Source organism: Siphateles boraxobius, unplaced genomic scaffold, assembly GCF_051911475.1.
Source record: "Siphateles boraxobius isolate OS27281-9 unplaced genomic scaffold, OSU_SipBor_1 31, whole genome shotgun sequence".
Classification (NCBI taxonomy): Eukaryota; Metazoa; Chordata; class Actinopteri; order Cypriniformes; family Leuciscidae; genus Siphateles; species Siphateles boraxobius.
The window spans coordinates 12735852-12756819 of NW_027508931.1; the positions used below are offsets into that span (position 1 = coordinate 12735852).

Sequence of the window (20968 nt, forward strand, 5' to 3'; positions counted from 1 at the left end):
CCCATCGGGCGGCCAGGGCGAAGCAGACGACCCATCGGGCGGCCAGGGCGGTGAAGACCCCCCATCGGGCGGCCAGGGCGGTGAAGACCCCCCATCGGGCGGCCACGACGGTGGCTCAGGCTCAGGAACAGCAGACACCGGCTCAGGAACAGCAGACACCGGCTCAGGAACAGCAGACACCGGCTCAGGAACAGCAGACACCGGCTCAGGTACAGCAGACACCGGCTCAGGTACAGCAGACACCGGCTCAGGTACAGCAGACACCGGCTCAGGTACAGCAGACACCGGCTCAGGTACAGCAGACACCGGCTCAGGTACAGCAGACACCGGCTCAGGTACAGCAGACACCGGCTCAGGAACAGCAGACACCGGCTCAGGAACAGCAGACACCGGCTCAGGAACAGCAGACACCGGCTCAGGAACAGCAGACACCGGCTCAGGAACAGCAGACACCGGCTCAGGAACAGCAGACACCGGCTCAGGAACAGCAGACACCGGCTCAGGAACAGCAGACACCGGCTCAGGAACAGACACAAGAACTGTAACAGTCACAAGAACAAACACAAACACAGAAACAAACACTGGCTCTGGCGCTGGAACCGGCGCTGGATCTGGAACAGACATTGGCTCCAGGTCTGGAACAGGCCTTGGCTCTGCCTCCGGCTCAGGAACAACAGACACCGGCTCAGGAACAGACACAAGAACTGTAACAGTCACAAGAACAAACACAAACACAGAAACAAACACTGGCTCTGGCGCTGGAACAGGCGCTGGCTCTGGAGCAGACATTGGCTCCAGCTCTGGAACAGGCCTTGGCTCTGGAACAGGCACTGGCTCTGCCTCCGGCTCTGGAACAGCAGACACTGGCTCCGGCTCTGGAACAGACACTGGCTCTGCCTCCGGCTCTGGAACGGGCACTGGCTCGGTCTCCGGCTCTGGAACGGGCACTGGCTCGGTCTCCGTCACTGGAACGGGCACTGGCTCGGTCTCCGGCACTGGAACAGGCACTGGCTCGGTCTCCGGCTCTGGAACAAGCACTGGCTCGGTCTCCGGCTCTGGAACAGGCACTGGCTCTGCCTCTGGCTCTGGAACAGGCATTGGCTCTGCCTCCGGCTCTGGAACGGGCACTGGCTCTGTCTCCGGCTCCAGAACAGGCATTGGCTCTGCCTCTGGCTCTGGAACCGCAGACACTGGCTCCGGCTCTGAAACAGGAGACACTGGCTCCGGCTCTGGAACAGCAGACACGGGCATGTCCAGGATCCAAGCCAGACGCTCCAGATAGTCCGTAAGTGCCTTGGCGGCCACACAAATGGGCATTTCCGGATCTGTCTCTGACTGTGCAGACTGGACGTGCTCAGTCTCTGACTGGGCAGACTGGACGTGCTCAGTCTCTGACTGTGCAGACTGGACGTGCTCAGTCTCTGACTGGGCAGACTGGACGTGCTCAGTCTCTGACTGGGCAGACTGGACGTGCTCAGTCTCTGACTGGGCAGACTGGACGTGCTCCGTCTCTGACTGGGCAGACTGGACGTGCTCAGTCTCTGACTGGGCAGACTGGACTGGGCAGACTGGACGTGCTCAGTCTCTGACTGGGCAGACTGGACGTGCTCAGTCTCTGACTGGGCAGACTGGACGTGCTCAGTCTCTGACTGGGCAGACTGGACCTGCTCTGTCTCTGACTGGGCAGACTGGACGTGCTCTGTCTCTGACTGGGCAGACTGGACGTGCTCTGTCTCTGACTGGGCAGACAGAGCGTGCACTGTCTCTCGCTGGGCAGACGTGACGTGAACAGTCTCTCGCTGGGCAGACGTGACGTGAACAGTCTCTCGCTGGGCAGACGTGACGTGAACAGTCTCTCGCTGGGCAGACGTGACGTGAACAGTCTCTCGCTGGGCAGACGTGACGTGAACAGTCTCTCGCTGGGCAAACGGAGCGTGAAAAGTCCCTGGCATGGCCCCTCTTCTCCGCTGAGTCCTCATTAGGTCGGATCGTTATGTCACGGAACAGGTAAGGAAAAAAGTGTGAGGACTCAAGTGCAGGAGAAATTATATTTATTTACAAAAGAAAACATAAACACAAAACAAAACCCACGAGGGGGAAAAAATAACTAATACATATAAAACAAAAACAGAACATGAAACTTACAGGAGGATCACAGGGAACAGGAAACATTAGACAACGATCCGACAAAGACTGCAAACAAGAGGAGACTTAAGAAGGGAACAAATCAAGAGGGGACAGGTGGAAGAACTCAAACAATAATCAGGTAACGGGGAGGAGGGATCAGACAAGGACAAGAGCACATGGCCCACAATAACAAAACACCCATGTGCAACACAAGACAGGACAGGCATGTGACAATTTAGGTTAGTCGAGCAACATGTTGCTGTCCTAAACAGAAATTCCCTTTTTGTCTTTACATCCCAAGTACATTAGTGCCAAATATTAGCCGGTACTCTAAAATGAGAGTTGGTGTGCCCTGTGCTCCACTCAAAACTGGACATTAGTCCGTTACTAATCTAGAGCAGTTTTGCAGTAACAATGGATACAATGTAATCTCCTGAAGTTAATAATTTCAGATTAAGTCAGAATAAATCCACATGTAACAATGTATTATTAGTCAGGTAAATGTATAATGCCAATTACATAATCAACTCAAAGATTAAAATGCTCAGAGATAAAGAGAAAAAATGTATAAGATACCTGACATAAGAAAAATACATGATGCTGAGTGTCTTGAGGACATTCAGCATCACGGGGTGATCTGAACTACAAATCGCCCCGAGCCTCTTGAGACATTTCTTTATATTTCTTTATACATTCAGACCAAGAAAGAAACCTAAACATATGCTAACAATGTTTGAAAGTCCCACCTTCCTATGTAAGCAAGATATCTCTAAACTCTTAAAAATGTTATTACCTTTTGGTTTACTTCTTTGAGGATGAGACCTTTGTACCAGTCACACTGAGACATTTCAAATGATACACCAGACATGTATAGTGTTGAATGATAATTGTTCACATTAAACCATATAGATTTTTGGGTGAATTTTTGTGATCCCAGCATGAGAGAGAGAAGGAACTGGGTAAGAGGGGGTCAAGGGAAAGAGATGTCGATTAAGATGTTACTGAGGTGATACTTCGTCTGGAGTTCAAATGTTTAATATCCTGAAACATCCTTTGTCTTCACAGGAAGTTGTCTGGTAGACACACAAATGTCAACCAGACTGCCCTGCATTTTATAATTTCTCAAGTCTTACAACATTTATAATAATACAAAAGATTTCTATTTCGAATAAATGCTTTTCTCCTGAACTTTCTATTTATCATCAATTATGCATCAAGATTTCCACAAAAATATTAAGCAGTACAACTGTTTAGTTGACTATCAGCAAGGTAAAGATCACCCAAGACAAGAGGAAGCTAGGGAATATATTGAAAAAGTCACATAGAAGAGAGAAAAGTGTGTTTTGTTGTGATATGCTGGATCAGAGAGCATTTAAAGCTTTGTTTGATTGAAGCTGATTAGGCCAGCGTTAGACAGTAAACAATTCTGACCCGGCTAACTTAAGCCGCCCATCTCAGCGCTGTCTTCCCATGTCTGCCTTTTTTGTCACTCGCTTTAACACAGGGTGTCCGCGGGGTTTTAAAAAGTATTAAAATTAAGTAAATCAAATTAGTAAAAAATAAGGCCATTAAAAGTTATTGAAAGGTATTAATCGCCATTTTACGAGGTATTCATTTTTTAAATTATTTTTTGCAAACTACGGGATAAACGGTTGTCTTTCAAATTCCCTCTGCACGCAATAGAATAGCGGGGATGATTGACAGATGCGTAAGGCCTATCATTAAAAATCGACAGCAGAATCGCGCTCGATTCCCCTTCCAGTGATATATCACTTTTCTAGTGATTATGAAAGTTCTGTGATTTGTGGATTACTGATAAGCGCGAGTCTGGAGAAACAGGCGTTTATTTATTCATTCTCAGTGTTGAGAAACGTAGCCTGCATGTGTTACGTTATTGTGTTGTTAATAATAACTTAACTACCTAATTATGTTACATATTTATTTTGTATGAAAACTAGCGCGTTAGTTACTTATGGATTAAAAAGTACCGTTGTGTCAGAGCTGCGCGAGCTCTCTCATAAACACTGACGTGCGCACACAGAGAGAAGGTAATTGAAAATTAACGGGCTAAGTTTAAATTTTGTTCTTGCTTGTGTTTTTCTGTCAAAATATCAGAAAGCATTTTGTATTAGCCTGTCCATTCGTGTTCTTAAAATTCGGCAAATGACGGACGCTTTTCCGTTAACACAGCTCTCATATGTCGGATTCGTCTTATTCTAATTTATACTTGATATTCTTTTTAGAATAAGTGATTCGTTTTGCTATTATTGGTCCTGTGACAGGACTCTTGTCTATTAATTGTCAACTGTTTTCTATAAATGGGTGGTTGACGTGAACTCAAATCCAAAGTGGAAAAAAATATATTTCTAAAATGTAGGCCTATGTCAAATGACATATAATTATATTGCTTAATATGTGAAAAACTGAAAACTGAATGTGTCCCATTCTAATTCCTTATTTATTTAGCATTTTATTAACTTTTTTGTGTGGAATGTTAATATTTAATTCAGAGATTGTGTGACATATAAGACAAATATGCACAATCCTTATCAATTTGTCCTAACTATATTCCCATATCAAAAGTAACCAATACAAATTCAAAATCATGTTATTATCCTACTATAAGATGTGCACATAGGGACTTTACCCAAACGTCTGGATTATATTCATTATAATTAGTATAAAACCTAATGAAGCTTCATTTCCTTATTTGTGCATAGTGATGATATCATTATTATACTTTTCAACACTTTTTACATTAATTTGTGCATTAAAATGCCTTTTCCACTTATAATTCAGTTTGTCACACCACAGGACATTTTGTCACACCATTGGACAACAAGAATTGTTTCTTGGAAAAATGGTCTGTGCTACCTTTATAGTCTTTATTCTAAAATATTAAAACCACTTTACAGTCTAAAAACATTAAATTATAAGATTAAATGGCTCTGAAGGAAATAAATGTCGGATACGTTTTGAAGTAACACCACAGACGTAATATAACACCACAGATGTAATATTGCATAACAGCTTAACAATTAAAAACTTATTGAGCAAAATAATGAAATTCATCATGAGTAGGATGACAAGAAGTAATTGCTCTGATAAAAGAACATTTAGACAAAAACTGCATTAACAAATATAATTAAAACAACCTGCAACCTGTTACTCACTTTCTCAAAAATTGTCTGCACAATGGATTGTGTTGCAATCACAATGTTTGAATCTGTTTCAATAAAGAATACAAAAAATCAGAAAATCTTCAGTGAATAAAACATGTATCCACAGACCTATTTAACACACAACATTCAAAAAAATAAAAAAACCAGTACATCTTCTGTGAATAAATCTCTCTCTGCTTTCTTTCCCTGTATTATATGCCCTTATATATTCTCCAGTTCTTCCTTGCTGCTCCCTTTCCCCTCTCTGGGAGATCTCCTATTCTCAGTCTTGTTTTGCACTGAATGTTTTTTAAATAGGTCTCCTCTTCCTTTTGAAGGAACTCTGCTCTTCGAACTGGGTCTTCATCTCTGTGCTGTCTATAAAGACGCTGCTTTTCAGCAGCAGTTAATCTGGCCATACCTGACAAGAGAGATATAATTATTTGATTACTGATGTCCTATGTGTTTTATTAAAAATACAACATTACTGGTATAGAGTCTGTGGAGTTACTATAGAGTCTGTGGTGTTACCAGGAAAGACAGTAACATCACAGACAGTAACACCTTTTTTAGAATTTTAGAATTGATTGGTATTTAAAGTTAATTTAAACTGTTGTAAAGTAGAGGGACAACTCTTGCCACCACAAATGAAGAATGACCCACCCCTTGATAGAGCCTACATCCACTGGTGTGACAGCCATTTCCACCAGTGTGACGCTGATTTCATGTCACACTATAGGACAGTGCCGTCACACCAGTGGACATTTTCAAGATCAAGGCCAGTTTGCGGCCTAGTTATATGAGAGACAGTCTTCAATCCTGACTAACAGTGTTAAGGTTTACATTATTATCAATAGTCAATCAATATAAATTGATGAAAATTTTCAGATCAATACTTAAATTACGTCACACCAAAGGACTGGATAATGGATCCCATTTCCAGCAGTGCACAGAAATAGCAATATTATCAAAATATTTGATACAGAACTCACCTTATGTGCAGTCCATGTGCTCCAGTGAGGTCTACTGTACTTTCCTGGATGAAGAATGGCCCCTCTCAGTAATAGGGTGCCTAAATTAATGCCCGTTTTACATCTACAGAATGGCGTCACACCAGGTGGACAACAGTTTTGCGGACAAAATGTAATGTGTCATAATTATTCTAAATGGGGACCTTAAGACTTATAACCTTTAGTTTCATTAAGTTAACACTACTATAATATCTATTCAAGTATTCAACCACCCAAATACGTTTGTATTGGCTAACGTTTATTCTGCTAATGCATTTCCTGTTTAAAATGTGCAATGTTCAAATGCAAAGACAGCATGGCAACATTCGATACATTCAGGGATAGTTGAATCCCTGTGTGATTTAGTATCAAATTTGGATATTGGAATAATAAAGTAGCCAATTTAAAATAAATCACATGTACACACAATGTTCCTGTTTTTTTTTTTTTTTACTGTTTTCTAGGGGTTTCTTAATTTTAGACTAGTTGACCAGCACACATTATATGCAATGCAATATTAATCATGAATAAAAGATGGTGTTGAGCAGTATTAAAACTTTGGACTTTCACTGTATATTGCAGTGAAATTTTGGATTTGGGTCGAATTCAAAAAACTTTAGGGGTCAAAACTAGAATTAGGAAGATAGGCTTGTGTTTTTGTGTCTTGTGTTCTCAAAAAATAATGACAAAAATATATGAAATATATTTTAAATACATACAAATGTAATTTACGTCTTTTAGTTTGTCAAGGGGTATTTAAATCACCGTTTTTGAAGACTGCGCATGTCTGTATGTGCTTTAGTACGTAAGAACGAGCCTGTGATTGTATTTGGAAATAAAGCTAAATAATGAGTAAAATGAGAATTAGTCCTCAGATGCCATGTCCCTAGTTTATAGCAAAACATCTAGCATTAAAAAGATCTCCAACGGATCCATTAAAAGTAGTTATTACTCCACCACAAGCGTTACATTATTAACCCAAGTGGTTGAACGACATATTTGCGACAATACGGTTTCGGGAAACAGTCGTGACTAGCTAGTTGATTTCTTCAATGATGCATAGTACTATGGTAGTTAAGCAGCAAGTTACGTCGTTGTACTGGAAACTCACCCCTGGTTGGGCCACAGACATGAATGATTCCTCAAATCAGAGGGTAAGCAGCCATTTTCTGATTGTTTCTCTTACATGTCTTCTTGTATTCTCATCAATGTCTTATTAATTTTAGGCACCAAAAGCAGATGTTCTCCCATCTCTTCTCGTCCCCCGAGCATCGAGCCTCGTCGGCTTGGCTCGTCAAACCGCCCACTGTCTCGTGTCGCCCAGGAGATCAGGGAGGTCCAGACTGTGGAGCACCTTGATCTCCAGGACTCTGATGAGGATGAGGAGGATTGCCTGGCTCTGGCCTGCCTTGAAGAAGAGTTCAGAAATATGAGCACTACACCATTAGATCAGGGTGAGGAGGCTTAGTGACTAAGACATGGCTGGACTGCAGTTACTGAAATTAAGGATTTTGGTCATTTAACATTTTTTTTTATAATTATTAAAAAATTCTGAGTAATATAAATAACGGACAAGAAGATATCAAATTTAGATCTCTAGCTATATAGTTAGTCTATAAAACGGCTTTTATAGCCATTAATAGCCATTATTTGGTGCAGATTATTAGAATAACACCTCCAGATATTCTTCTTTTTGTATTATTATATTGGAAACTGTCACTAATTGTTAAGGGCTTTCAAATGCTGCATTGTGCAAAAATAAAATGTTTAAAAATTTGTATATGAATTCCAAATTTATAAAAAAACTAATTTATTTCTGATATCTACTCAAATCCTTATCAAATATCTTTTTCATAAGAACTGCAGTAAAATATTGTACAATATGGTAACACTTTATAAGAACTATATCATTTTAAATAATATGTACTGTAAATGCATAATAAAACAAATTGTATATATACTATTAGATTTGTCTCGGAGTTCAATGTGGGATTCACAAAACGCTTGCTCTAGAAAGATGGGTCAGTATTCAGTTTAGTTGGACTAGCTTGCTAGAATCACAACCTGTAAGTATGAATAATTATTAATGTATATATTTTCAACCGGGTAGTTCAAAATACTTAGTTTTGTGTTTAATATGCGATGCGATCTGGGAAAACCCGTCAGATGTTGCGCTGGTACGTTGTCAGTTAGGCCTAAAAATAAGTCGAATGTCAGTTTTTTTTTTGTCAAAATTTGGTTTTCATTAAAATTATTATTCTATAAAATCTTGTCTATCATCTCTGAATATATCTTGGCAAAATTCACTAGTTTAGTGCAGAAAAATAGCGATTTATAGTGGCAAGCTGAAAAGACTGTCTTTTTCTTTAAGAACACGTACGGCAGAGGTGGAGAAAAAAAAATTATCGCCCACAGCTCGCCTTCTCTTAACACTACAAAGACAGTTCACCTATCAAAATAAACCACATAACATCTACAATAAAGGTATATCAATGCACATTTCCCGACAGTCCAGTGTTAACTACAACAGCACACAAGTTTTTTTTCTGGAAAAAATTTATCCAGAACATTATCGTGAGTTGCTGGGCGGAGCACAAGAGAACAACGGAGTCTGAAGTAGCTCAGCTAAAATCATAGCGATCAGCCGAGTTCAGATAACCATAACTTGTGTTACCGACAAACGATGAAAGAAATAAAAACAGATTTGGAAAGGTCTTGAAACCAACTTTAATATGGTATCAGTATCAAAACTTGTAATAGGTAAAATGTCACCATGTGATGGGTTTTCCCAGATCGCATCACATATTGTGCAAGTTTCCGGCTAACCGGCTAACGTCTCGGTTACGTATGTAACCCTCGTTCCCTGAGTAGGGAACGGAGACGTTACGTCGGATGACGACGAATGGGGTTTCGCTTAGAACACCTATCGACTTCGAGTATTACAAAACGAGCCAATGGCAAAGAAATGCCATGGGTCTGCGGAATTTGCATAGCGTAACTCCGCCCCACCTCGTGGGTATAAAAGGAGGAAGCCGGCAACATGCAGATATGTTTCTTCGCTGAGGAGCCAAGACTGAGCTCAGGCGATCCCCGCGGTACAGCGGAAGGTGGCAGGCAGACGTAACGTCTCCGTTCCCTACTCAGGGAACGAGGGTTACATACGTAACCGAGACGTTCCCTTTCGTTGTCACTCCGAGTTACGTCGGATGACGACGAATGGGGTTACCAGTCTAATCACGCCACCTTCTCGGCTGTCTTCCAGTGACCTGCGTAAATCTGAGATCCTTGTCGTGATACTGGCACGGACGAAGGACTCCTATTTAGCACAGGAATACCAAGGTACACTGGGGGGCATATCCCATAGCTTAGAGGAAATATGCAATTATTGCCAGCCCAACGGGGGGGACTTAGAGAATACACATATGACCCGAAGGATGCATATGGAGAACACTGGGGTGTCCAGCCTCAGGTGGAATATTTCAACCCCAGGGGTGGCAAGGTGGCTTGCCAAGGGAAAGACACATGCTCAGAGAGGCTTACAGTGGAAATACACATGTGGGGGTCACTCGGAGGAGGGACCATGCACACGGGAGGCACCTAGCCGACGTGCAGGCAATAGACACTGGCGCCGATGTCAGGAGTGCTGGAGGAACTCAGGGCTTTCGGAGAAGCTCACCTGAGGAGAAATCGCACATATCCAGTCCGTGGAGTGGAATGGCGAGCAAGCGAAGACACCTGAGCGGGTCCAGTACTAGCTGGTTGAAGCGAGTACATGAGAGGACGCTGGCTCCACTCGGAGATTGTAGAATCTGGCGAATGTGTCAGGTGTCGCCCATCCTGCAGCTCTGCAGATGTCCGTTAGCGAGGCGCCATGCGCTAGAGCCCAAGAGGAAGCCACACTCTGGGTGGAGTGGGCAGTCACACCAAGGGGGCACGGTCGACCTTGCTGCTGGTAAGCCAAAGCAATGGCGTCCACTATCCAGTGAGACAACCTTTGCTTGGAGAGAGCCTTTCCCTTCAGCTTCCCACCATAACAGACAAAGAGCTGGTCTGAGGTCCTGAAACACTGCGTCCTGTCTACATAGGCGCGGAGAGCGCGTACTGGACAGAGCAGTGCCAAGGCTGGGTCTTCCTCCTCCAGGTGCAGCGCTTGCAGGCTCACCACCTGGTCCCTGAAGGGAGTGGTAGGAACCTTGGGCAGTTAGAACCACTGAGAGGTCCCAAGAGGGAACGAGAGGAGGGCGAGGCGGATTTAGTCTCCTCGCTCCTCTCAGGAACCTGATGACCAGGTCGTGCTTCCCCACCGATTTACCTTTGATGAGGTCATGGTGTGCGGCAATAGCGGCAACATAGATTTTCAGGGTGGAGGGAGACAGCCTTTGCTCCAGCCCCTGTTGAAGGAAGGAAAGCACAACGCTGATCGAGCATCTCCGGGGGTCTTCTCGGTGAGAAGAGCACCAGCTGACGAAGAGGTTCAACTTCAACGCATAGACGTGTCTCGTGGACGACGCCCTAGCGGAAGTGATGGTAGCCACCACCGCTGGTGGTAGGGTACTCAAACCTGCCTCGTCCCATCGAGGAGCCACACGTGGAGGTTCCAGAGATCGGGACGAGGGTGCCATAGGGTACCCCGTCTCTGAGAAAGAAGGTTCTTCCTCAGAGGGATCGGCCAGGGAGGTGCTGTCGCGAGGAGTGCTAGTTCGGAGAACCAGGTGCGGGCGGGCCAGTACGGCACGACCACAATGACCTGCTCCTCGTCCTCCCTGACCTTGCGCAAGGTCTGCGCAAGAAGGCTCACTGGAGGAAACGCATACTTGCAGCCCTGTGGCCAGCTGTGCGCCAGAGCATCCGTGCCGAGCGTGCCCTCGTCAGGGAATAAAACTGGGCGCAAAGGGTCGAGTCGTGGGAGGCAAACAGATCTATCTGTGCGTCCCCGAACTGGTCCCAAATCAGCTGGACCGACTGGGGATGGAGTCGCCATTCTCCAGGGAGTGGCTGAAGCCGCGAGAGATCGTCGGCTGACAGTTCAGCGCTCCGGGAATGAAAATGGCTCGAAGCGACCTTAGATGCTTCTGACTCCATAGTAGGAGGTGGCGGGCGAGTTGTGACATACGGCGGGAGCGTAGACCACCTTGATGGTTGATGTACGCTACAGAGGCGGTATTGTCTGAACGGACTAGTAAGTGTTGACCCCTGAGCAACGCCCGGAAGCGGTGCAGGGCAAGGCGTACTGCCAACAACTCGAGGTAATTGACATTCCATAGCCGCTGGGGTCCTGTCCAGGAGCCCGCGGCAGCATGTCCATTGCACATGGCGCCCCAGCCCGTGGTGGAGGCATCTGTTGAGACAACAACATGCCGGGAAGCTCGTTCCAGGGGGACAACCGCCCTGAAAAAACTGAGGTTCGACCACGGGGTGAAGAACTGACGGCAGGTCGGAGTAACTGGTACTCGGAGCGTGCCGTGTTGCCATGCCCACCTCGGGACTCGGTCGCGAAGCCAAAGCTGAAGCGGTCTCATATGAAGCAATCCGAGCGGCATGACCGCGGCTGCAGATGCCATATGCCCCAGGAGCCTCTGAAAGAGTTTCAGTGGAACCGCACTCCTGCCCTCGAATTGTCTCAGGCAAGTCAGCAGTGAAGGAACGAAGGAACGGTCTGTGTCAAGGAAGAATGGAGACATGAAAGTTGGCGTCCTTCAGGCCGATCGCTGCAAACCAATCCTGGGGCTCGCTCGTAAGCTGCGCGGACATGGCGACCGAGTCGATGTCCATACCGTGAAAAGAGATCCTCTGCACGGGGCAAAGTTTGCTCTTCTCCCAGTTGACCCGAAGGCCCAGACGAGCTAGGTGCCGAAGAACTAGGTCCCTGTGTTCGCAAACCTGAACTCGAGAGTGAGCTAGGATCAGCCAGTCGTCGATATAACTCCGATAATATGCGAACCCCGTGTTCCCTAAGGGCAGCCTCGACGACCTTATTGAAGATGCAAGGAGACAGGGCAAGCCCGAAAGGGAGAACCGGGTACTGGAATGACTGTCCCTCGAAAGCAAACCGAAGGAACGGTCTGTGTCAAGGAAGAATGGAGACATGAAAGTTGGCGTCCTTCAGGTCGATCGCTGCAAACCAATCCTGGGGCCGTATGCATTCGAAAACGCGTTTGGCGGTGAGCATCTTGAACGACATCCTGTGAAGGGAGCGGTTCAGCACGCGCAAGTCCAGGAATGGCCGTAACCCACCGGTTTTCTTGGTGACAATGAAGTAGGGGCTGTAGAAGCCGGACCTCATCTCGGCTGGAGGGACAGTCTCGATTGCACCCTTCGCCAGCAGGGTGGCAATCTCTGCTCTCATGATGGGGGCATAGCCACCGACCAAAGTGGAGCGGACTCCCCAAGCGGGGAGGAGACCGTGCGAACTGAATCGCATAGCTTGTGGGTGGCACTTTGTGAAATCCAAGAACTCTCTGTGCTCAGAGACGGGAGAGTCAGTTCTTTGGAGAATAAGGATTCTTCCCATCTCTGAGGAGCCCATCTCAAGAGCGCCGCTTAACCCGGCGTGTAGCGGGGGGCGGGGCTGGAGAGGACTGTGGCGTCCGAGCATGGCCTCCAGAGCCGACCCGGGGAACGGGCGGGGTGGGAGCCGCGGGAGGGCGCCTTCGGCGGTGGGCAGACCGAGGGATCTGAGCGGACGGCGGGGCCGTCAGGCAGAATCAACGTCAGTCTGCTCATGGGCGGGGGGGCGCCCTCGGCGGTGGGCAGACTGAGGTTGATTCTGTCCCGACGGCCCCGCCGTCCGCTCAGAACCCTCGGTCTGCCCACCGCCGAGGGCGCCCCCCCGCCCATGAGCAGACTGACGTTGATTCTGCCTGACGGCCCCGCCGATCTGAGCGGACGGCGGGGCCGTCGGGACAGAATCAACATCAGTCTGCTCATGGGCGGCTGAGAGCTGTTGGGCAAGCCCTCAACCGCACCGCCGAAGAGGCCTACCTGGGATATGGGAATGTCGGACAGACAGGTCCGCGCGACATCCAGCACATCAGACAGGTTCAGCCACAGAATGGTGAGCATCACCTGACCCAGGGAGCGTACGGCCACTTTCGTCGCTCGGAGAGCAAGGTCAGTGGCGGCGCGCAGCTCAGTGAAGAGCCCTGGGTCAGTCCCGCCCTCGTGCAGGTCCATGAGCATCTGGGTCAGGTGGAACAGCAGAATGACCATGGCATGCAGTGAGGCGGCTGCCAGTCCCGTGGCACTATAGGATCTCGCCACAAGCGTAGACGAAAAACTACAGGCAACGGGCGGGTGCTTAGGATTGCGCCGAGAAGAAGCACTCTGAGGACACATAACATCGCAACAGAGCGTTCAACCGGGGGGACCCCAGTGTACCCATGGGCAGCTGCCCCATCGAGGGGAGGAAAGGCGGATAATTCAATTCAATTCAATTCAAATTTATTTGTATAGCGCTTTTCACAATACACATTGTCTCAAAGCAGCTTTACAGAAAGTGCATTTCGGAAATGTACATAGAAAAATACAGTTAGTTAATCATGTATTAATTTATGGCATAACATATCGCCGGCTTTGAGTCGTCTCTTGACAGGCGTCGAGTCGTCTCTTCACAGGCGTTGGGGCATCTAAAGTCTCCGTGAGAGGCTGGATACAAACTGGAGCTGACGAACGCTATTTACCTCGGGACTAGCGTCCCGAGATAACAGCAGAAAGGCAGATGGGAAATAATTAGCATAGCTGATGTTCATAATGTTAATGCATTCGAACTGATTCAGCAGTAGTATTAAAGGTTAAGCATTAAGTGAATGCTTGGTTAAAGAGATGCGTCTTTAATCTAGTTTTAAACTGGGACAGCGAGTCTGAGTCTCGAACAATATCAGGAAGGCTATTCCAGAGTTTAGGAGCTAAATGCGAGAACGCCCTCCCTCCTTTAGTGGACTTAGATATCCTAGGAATGACCAGAAGCCTCGAATTTAGTGATCTTAAAGAGCGCGATGGATTGTATGGCGATAGAAGGTCTGTTAAATACACAGGAGCTAAACCATTTAGGGCTTTATAGGTCAGTAGGAATACTTTGTAATTGATACGTAACTTAATAGGTAACCAGTGTAGAGATGATAAAATAGGTGTTATATGATCATATTTTCTTGATCTAGTAAGAACTCTAGCGGCTGCATTTTGCACTAACTGTAGCTTGTTTATTGAGGATGCAGGACAACCAGCTAATAAAGCATTACAGTAATCTATTCTCGATGTCATGAATGCATGAACTAGCTTTTCTGCATCAGAAACAGATAGCATGTTACGTAGCTTAGCAATGTTTCTAAGGCGGAAAAAGGCTGTTCTTGTAATATATGAAATATGATTTACGAAAGTCAAGTTGCGGTCTAGTATAACACCCAGGTCTTTTACTGTAGTGGATAAAGTAACAGGACATCCTTCTAAATTAAAGTTGTATTGTAAGGGATTTTGTGGGTAGTTTTTTGGACCAATAAGTAGTACCTCCGTTTTATCTGAATTTAATAGCAGGAAATTACACGTCATCCAGCATTTTATATCATTTAGACACTCTGTCAATTTAGATAGGTTAGTGTTTTCATCTGGTCGTGATGAGATATATAATTGAGTGTCATCAGCATAACAGTGGAAATTAATTCCATGTTTTCTTATAATATTACCAAGTGGCAGCATGTATATTGAGAATAGCAGAGGGCCTAACACCGATCCTTGCGGCACTCCATAGTCTACTGGCGTTATCTTTGATTTTTCCCCATTTAAACAGACAAAATGGTAACGGTCTGATAAGTACGATCTAAACCAGCTTAATGCCTGTCCCTGAACACCAGTGTAGTTTTGTAGTCGATCCAAGAGTATTTTATGGTCGATAGTGTCGAACGCAGCGCTAAGATCGAGTAGAACTAGTATTGAGATACAGCCTTGGTCAGAAGCTAAAAGTAAATCATTTGTTATTTTAACTAGCGCAGTTTCTGTGCTATGATGCGGTCTGAATCCCGACTGGAATTTTTCATAGATATCATTTTCTTGCAAGAAAGAGCACAATTGAGCGGACACAACTTTTTCTAGTATTTTAGACATAAATGGAAGATTTGAGATGGGTCTGTAATTTGCTAAGTTATTTGGAGCTAATTGCGGTTTCTTAATGAGAGGTTGTATTACTGCCAGCTTGAATCTTTTTGGAACATGACCTAAAGATAAAGACGAGTTAATAATATTAAGAAGAGGCTCTTCCACTACAGGTAACACTTCTTTCAGTAGTTTAGTGGGTATTGGATCTAATAAACATGTTGTTGGTTTAGATGCAATGATAAGTTTATTTAGCCTTTCCTGTCCTATAGTTGTAAAGCGGTGTAGTTGTTCTAGAGGGGCCATAATTGAGGCTGAATCATAAGACATCATAGAGGATTGTATATTTACAATTGTGTTTCGGATGCTTTCTATTTTCTCATTGAAGTAATTCATAAAATCATTACTACTATATTGTAACGGAATATTTTGCTCTGGTGATGTTTGTTTATTTGTTAGTCTAGCCACGGTGTTGAATAAAAACCTTGGATTATTTTGGTTATTTTCTATTAGTGTGCGGAGATGCTCAGCCCTGGCTGCTTTTAGAGCCTTTTTATAACGTGACATACTGTCTTTCCACGCGATTCTAAAGACCTCTAAATTAGTTTGTTTCCATTTACGCTCTAAGTTACGAGTTTCTCTCTTGATTGCATGCGTAGCACTGTTGTACCATGGTGCTTTAGTTTTCTCTCTAACCTTTTTTAATCTAATTGGTGCAACAATATCTAGTGTACTAGAGAACATGGTGCTCAAACTGCTAGTCATTTCCTCTAGTTCATCTGTTTGTTTGGGTGCACTGCGCAGCTGAGATAGATCAGGTAAGCTATTTGAGAATCTATCTATAGTGGTTGGAAGGATTGTTCTGCCTGGTCGATAACGTGGCGCAACTTGACAAATTTCAGCAGTACGTATTACGCAAGATACCATGTAATGATCAGTGAGATCATCACTTTGCGGTATAATATTTATATCAGTTGGATTGGTTCCATATGATAAAATTAAATCTAGTGTATGATTTAGACGATGAGTGGGACCACTGACGTTTTGCGTGACCCCAAAAGAGTTTAATAAATCTGTAAACGCAGTCCCTAACGCATCATTTGTATTATCTACGTGTATGTTAAAGTCTCCAACAATTATTGCTTTATCGACATTGACCAATAGATCTGAGAGAAAGTATGCAAACTCTTTTAGGAAGTCAGCATAGGGCCCTGGAGGTCTATATAGGGTAGCCAAGGCTAGAGATAATATGGATTTGTTTCTTACATCTAAGAGCGTAACATTTAGCACAAGTACTTCAAACGAATTAAACCTGTGACCTGTTTTCTGAGTAACATTAAGAATATCTCTATAGATTGTTGCAACACCGCCGCCACGACCGATCAGACGGGGCTCATGCTTATAACAGTATCCTGGTGGAGTAGACTCATTTAGACCGAAATAATCATTTGGTTTAAGCCAGGTTTCAGTAAGGCAAAGTACATCGAAACTATTATCTGTGACCATTTCATTTACAATAACCGCCTTAGGTGTGAGCGATCTAATGTTTAGAAGACCTAGCTTTAGAAATTGTTTTTGTTCACTGATATTTAGATTTTCTGGTTTAATTACAATAAGATTTTTGCTAGATCCTACACTAGATTTATTGCTTTGCCTCACTAAGCGAGGAATAGACACAGTTTCTATATAATGTTCTACACTACTTATATCAATTAAGTTGGGACAGCAAAGACTGTGATTTGGACTTTGACTTACTAGTCATATGGTGTGTAACGTCTTGGACATGTTGTCCGACAGAACATCCGCTCCGATTCTGCTGGGGTGCAGGCCATCAGCGCGGTAGAGCCTAGGTCGCTCCCAGAACAGATTCCAATTATTTACAAAGAGCAGTTTCTGTTCATTACACCATGACATTAACCATTCATTTAGAGCAAATAATCTACTGAACCTTTCTTGTCCTAGTCGGTACATGGGAAGCGGTCCAGACACGATGATCGTTGCTTCAGGCGATGTGCTGCGAACCGTCTCGATCAGGCTTCTGTAGTCCTTCTTCAGGACCTCCGTCTGCCGCAGCCTGATGTCGTTCGTCCCCGCGTGTAGCACCACAGCTCCGACGTGCTCATCACCGTTCAGGATCTCGGGAATCTGTGCAGCGACATCAAGAACACGAGCACCAGGAAAGCAGTGAGTGCGCACCTTACGCTTACCTGAGGTAGCACGGACATGACGGACCATGGAAGTGCCGATGATCACGGCGGCGTCACGTTCCGGCTCGCGAAGAGGGGAGAAGCGGTTCCGGGTGGAGATCTCGAAGACCGGGAGGGGCGGGGAAGTCCTTGGTCTGGTCCTGGCTCGTGTCTTCCGCTGTGGGATCACCCAGGGTCCATGGTGTTGCCTCGGTGCCGGAGTGAATGAAGGCAGAGATGATCGCGTCCTCCTGGGCAGAGAAATCCACGGAGTAGACGAAGTTGGAGTCAAAAAGTTACTAACCACTGACTTGTGAGCATCGGCGCGTGATGTTTCAAGCGCTGATCGCCGATCTCGCAGCTCGGCTTGCTTCACCAGCAGAACACGGATCTGCTTCTCCACCGACTCCAGCTCCAATCGTACCGAAAACAGCTCGAATGTGTCCTCACCTGCACTCAGAGGTAACGTTAGACACACATATGATATGTTCGCCATTATAACAGATGAACAGTAAATTAGTAGTGATACTACCAATATCACTACTAATTTAGGACTGAAATGATGGATATAACCCGTATCCTTTCAGTGAAACGGGTGTAAAATGAGAGGGTCGATAGGCGCGAGGCCACGCGTGAAATGCTAGCGGGCTAAAGGCTAGTAGCCGAGATTCGGAAAGTTGGATCTAAGTAGCGATATCAAAGCAATCCGATTGTTTTTCTATAAGGAATAGTGTCGAGGATAAGTTCACATGATATAAAAATAGAAAGTGCTTGTTTGTAAATGAGTGGTAAAGAAGAAAATCAGGGATTAATGAATCAATTCGACGGAGCTCCAAACACAAACACAGATCGCACGCGCATGCGCAGTTATATGTAGATCAGCGAGCGGTCCCGAGAAGACAAGGGGGTCTTCTAGGACTTCGAGATCTCATCATGCACGTCCGGGAAGAGAGGTATTGGGGTTTGCCGTGGACGAGGGTCGGCGGCCTTACCCAAAAACCAATCGTCCCAGGAAAGCATGGCCGTCACCTCCGGATCAGACTCAGGCACAGCCGTATGCACACCGGAAGGTGGCAGCTGTGACGAGCCCTCACTTCCAAAAGACTCAAACCCACCTAGTGATGCTGCAACAGACATGGCATCTTCCTCTGTAGCTTCAACTGAAACACGCGGGCCACCAGAGGGTAGACTCGCGGGAATCAGCAGTTCACTAGCGGGCACCGTCATTGAAGAGGGGGGCTGGGGTCGCGGACACATAGTCGGCGCCTTGATCCAGACTGTAACCCTCAGGTCACCCTGGCCACCAGCCGAAGATCGGGGGGTGGATGAGGGGACTCTCACTCTTGCGAGTTCACCGAGTCTCGACCTATATATGAAGCGATGATCAGGTTCCCAGCGAGAACATGAGTCACCCACGAGCGCTGTTCAAGCATGATCAAAGCCCAAACACACTAGACAGCGCTCGTGCCCATCAGAGTCCGATACCAGTCCGCTGCAACCAGAAATGCACGGGCGAGCCATCTTTAAAAAGACGTGCCGCGTGCGAGCTCTTTTATTAGAGGAGAAAAAAACTCCGCCATGTTGAAGGTAGACACACACACACACACTGGCAGATCACTGCACAGATCAGCAGGCACTGTGAGCTCGCTGCAGATCGCCGTCACACCAACACCGGAGAGAGAAGCTCGTCTCGTAGAGCGAAGTCAGAGATGAGAAATACTCATGGCTCCGAAGCGAAAACATATCTGCATGTTGCCGGCTTCCTCCTTTTATACCCACGAGGTGGGGCGGAGTTACGCTATGCAAATTCCGCAGACCCATGGCATTTCTTTGCCATTGGCTCGTTTTGTAATACTCGAAGTCGATAGGTGTTCTAAGCGAAACCCCATTCGTCGTCATCTGACGTAACTCGGAGTGACAACGAAAGGGAACTCACGTTATTACTGTGAGTATCTTACTGAAATACTTATGCCAAGCAGCTGTGGGACACTATTTCCTGAAATTGTGTCTATTACTGCAGAATGTCTATCGTTCTTACTACTTTGAGTAAAGATAAAGGATGGAGCAAGATTTGTTTTTACAAACGTTTGTTACATCAGTCATTCACATTAGTGCTTCGCGAACATATGCACCGTTATAGATATAGTTCCTGCATGTACACTGCAATAAATTAGAAATAAAAACATCAGTTTGTTGATGGACATACTATTGTTAATGCTGATGGGAGGAATTACAGTTGAAATATCTCATATTATACCTCAAACTGAGTAGCGTATCACTGAGAAACGTCCTGCTGAAGTCGTCCTTGCGATGGAGGTTTGGGTTTAATAACTAGTTCTTCTAATGTTTCGTCATCGTACTCGCACTCTGATTGATATGGTAAAATTGGTGTCATTGTTACTGCCTTTACAGTTTAATCACTGAGCTTTAGGAAGCATCCAGACAGAGCTGACGTTCAGTTATGGTAATGGCGTGTTGCTTCCGACAGGCGCTGTACACGGTAGACCAATGACAACAGACTGGGCCGTCTGGCCTATCAGAGCAGAGTAGCTGTCGGAAAGGAGAGATTTAGAGAGACTGATTCATCGATCGAGTTGTTTGAGAATCATTAAAAAATGTGGTGATGTGCAATGTATATTATGAAAATTAATCTGTTTTTCTTACTTTTGATGTATGTAAACCTGTTGTAGGAGACCTCCAAATCAAAATTAGGAGCCTTTAAAATAGTATAATAGAGGCACTTTAAAATGTAATTTATTCCTGTGATGGCAAAGCTGAATTTTCAGCATTATTACTCCAGTCTTCAGTTTCACATGGTCCTTCAGAAATAATTCTAATATGCTGATTTGCTGCTCAAGAAACATATCTGATTATTATGTTGTTAGGACTGTAACCCTTGTTCCCTGAGAAGGGAACTCGCATTGCATCGATTCGACAGTTTGGGGAATGCCCCCATCGTAGCGCGTCTGAAGTATGAATGAAACTAATCCAATCCTGATTGGTGCTGCATCATGACATAACATGTGACGGCATACACGGAAGCTACAAAGGGATGCCAGCACACAACAGAGTTAGCTTCTGCGATTGACCAAGTCGCTCCCAGGCAGGGGGAGGCGTGGCGATGGACGCAGTGTCTTGCTCCCTTTTCAGGGAACAAGGGTTACAGTCGTAACCCAAGACGTCCCCTTTCGAGGGAACTCGCACTGCGTCGATATGACACTTTGGGGAACGAGTACCCACTATGCCACAATGAGCCCTGTCTGTCCCAGTGTGAAGCTGCGCACAGGCACACTTAGGACGAGAGCACGAGTGTGCCTGACGTAGAAGAAATGTCCAGGCCATAGAATCTGATAAATGTGTGAGGAGTGGCCCATCCTGCTGCATCGCACACTTTTTGGAT

The 20968-nt window shown here is 45.5% G+C and overlaps 1 protein-coding gene across 4 annotated transcripts in view; it reads left to right on the forward strand.

Moving 5' to 3' along the window:
- zbbx (zinc finger, B-box domain containing) overlaps positions 1 to 20968 on the forward strand; it is a 128330-nt gene that overhangs the window by 86941 nt on the left and 20421 nt on the right. For all 4 annotated transcript variants that reach the window (XM_077193860.1, XM_077193859.1, XM_077193861.1 and 1 more), the window contains exon 18: positions 7525 to 7752. In XM_077193860.1, the coding sequence (XP_077049975.1) occupies positions 7525 to 7752 (228 nt within the window). The remainder of the gene's footprint in view (positions 1 to 7524; positions 7753 to 20968) is intronic.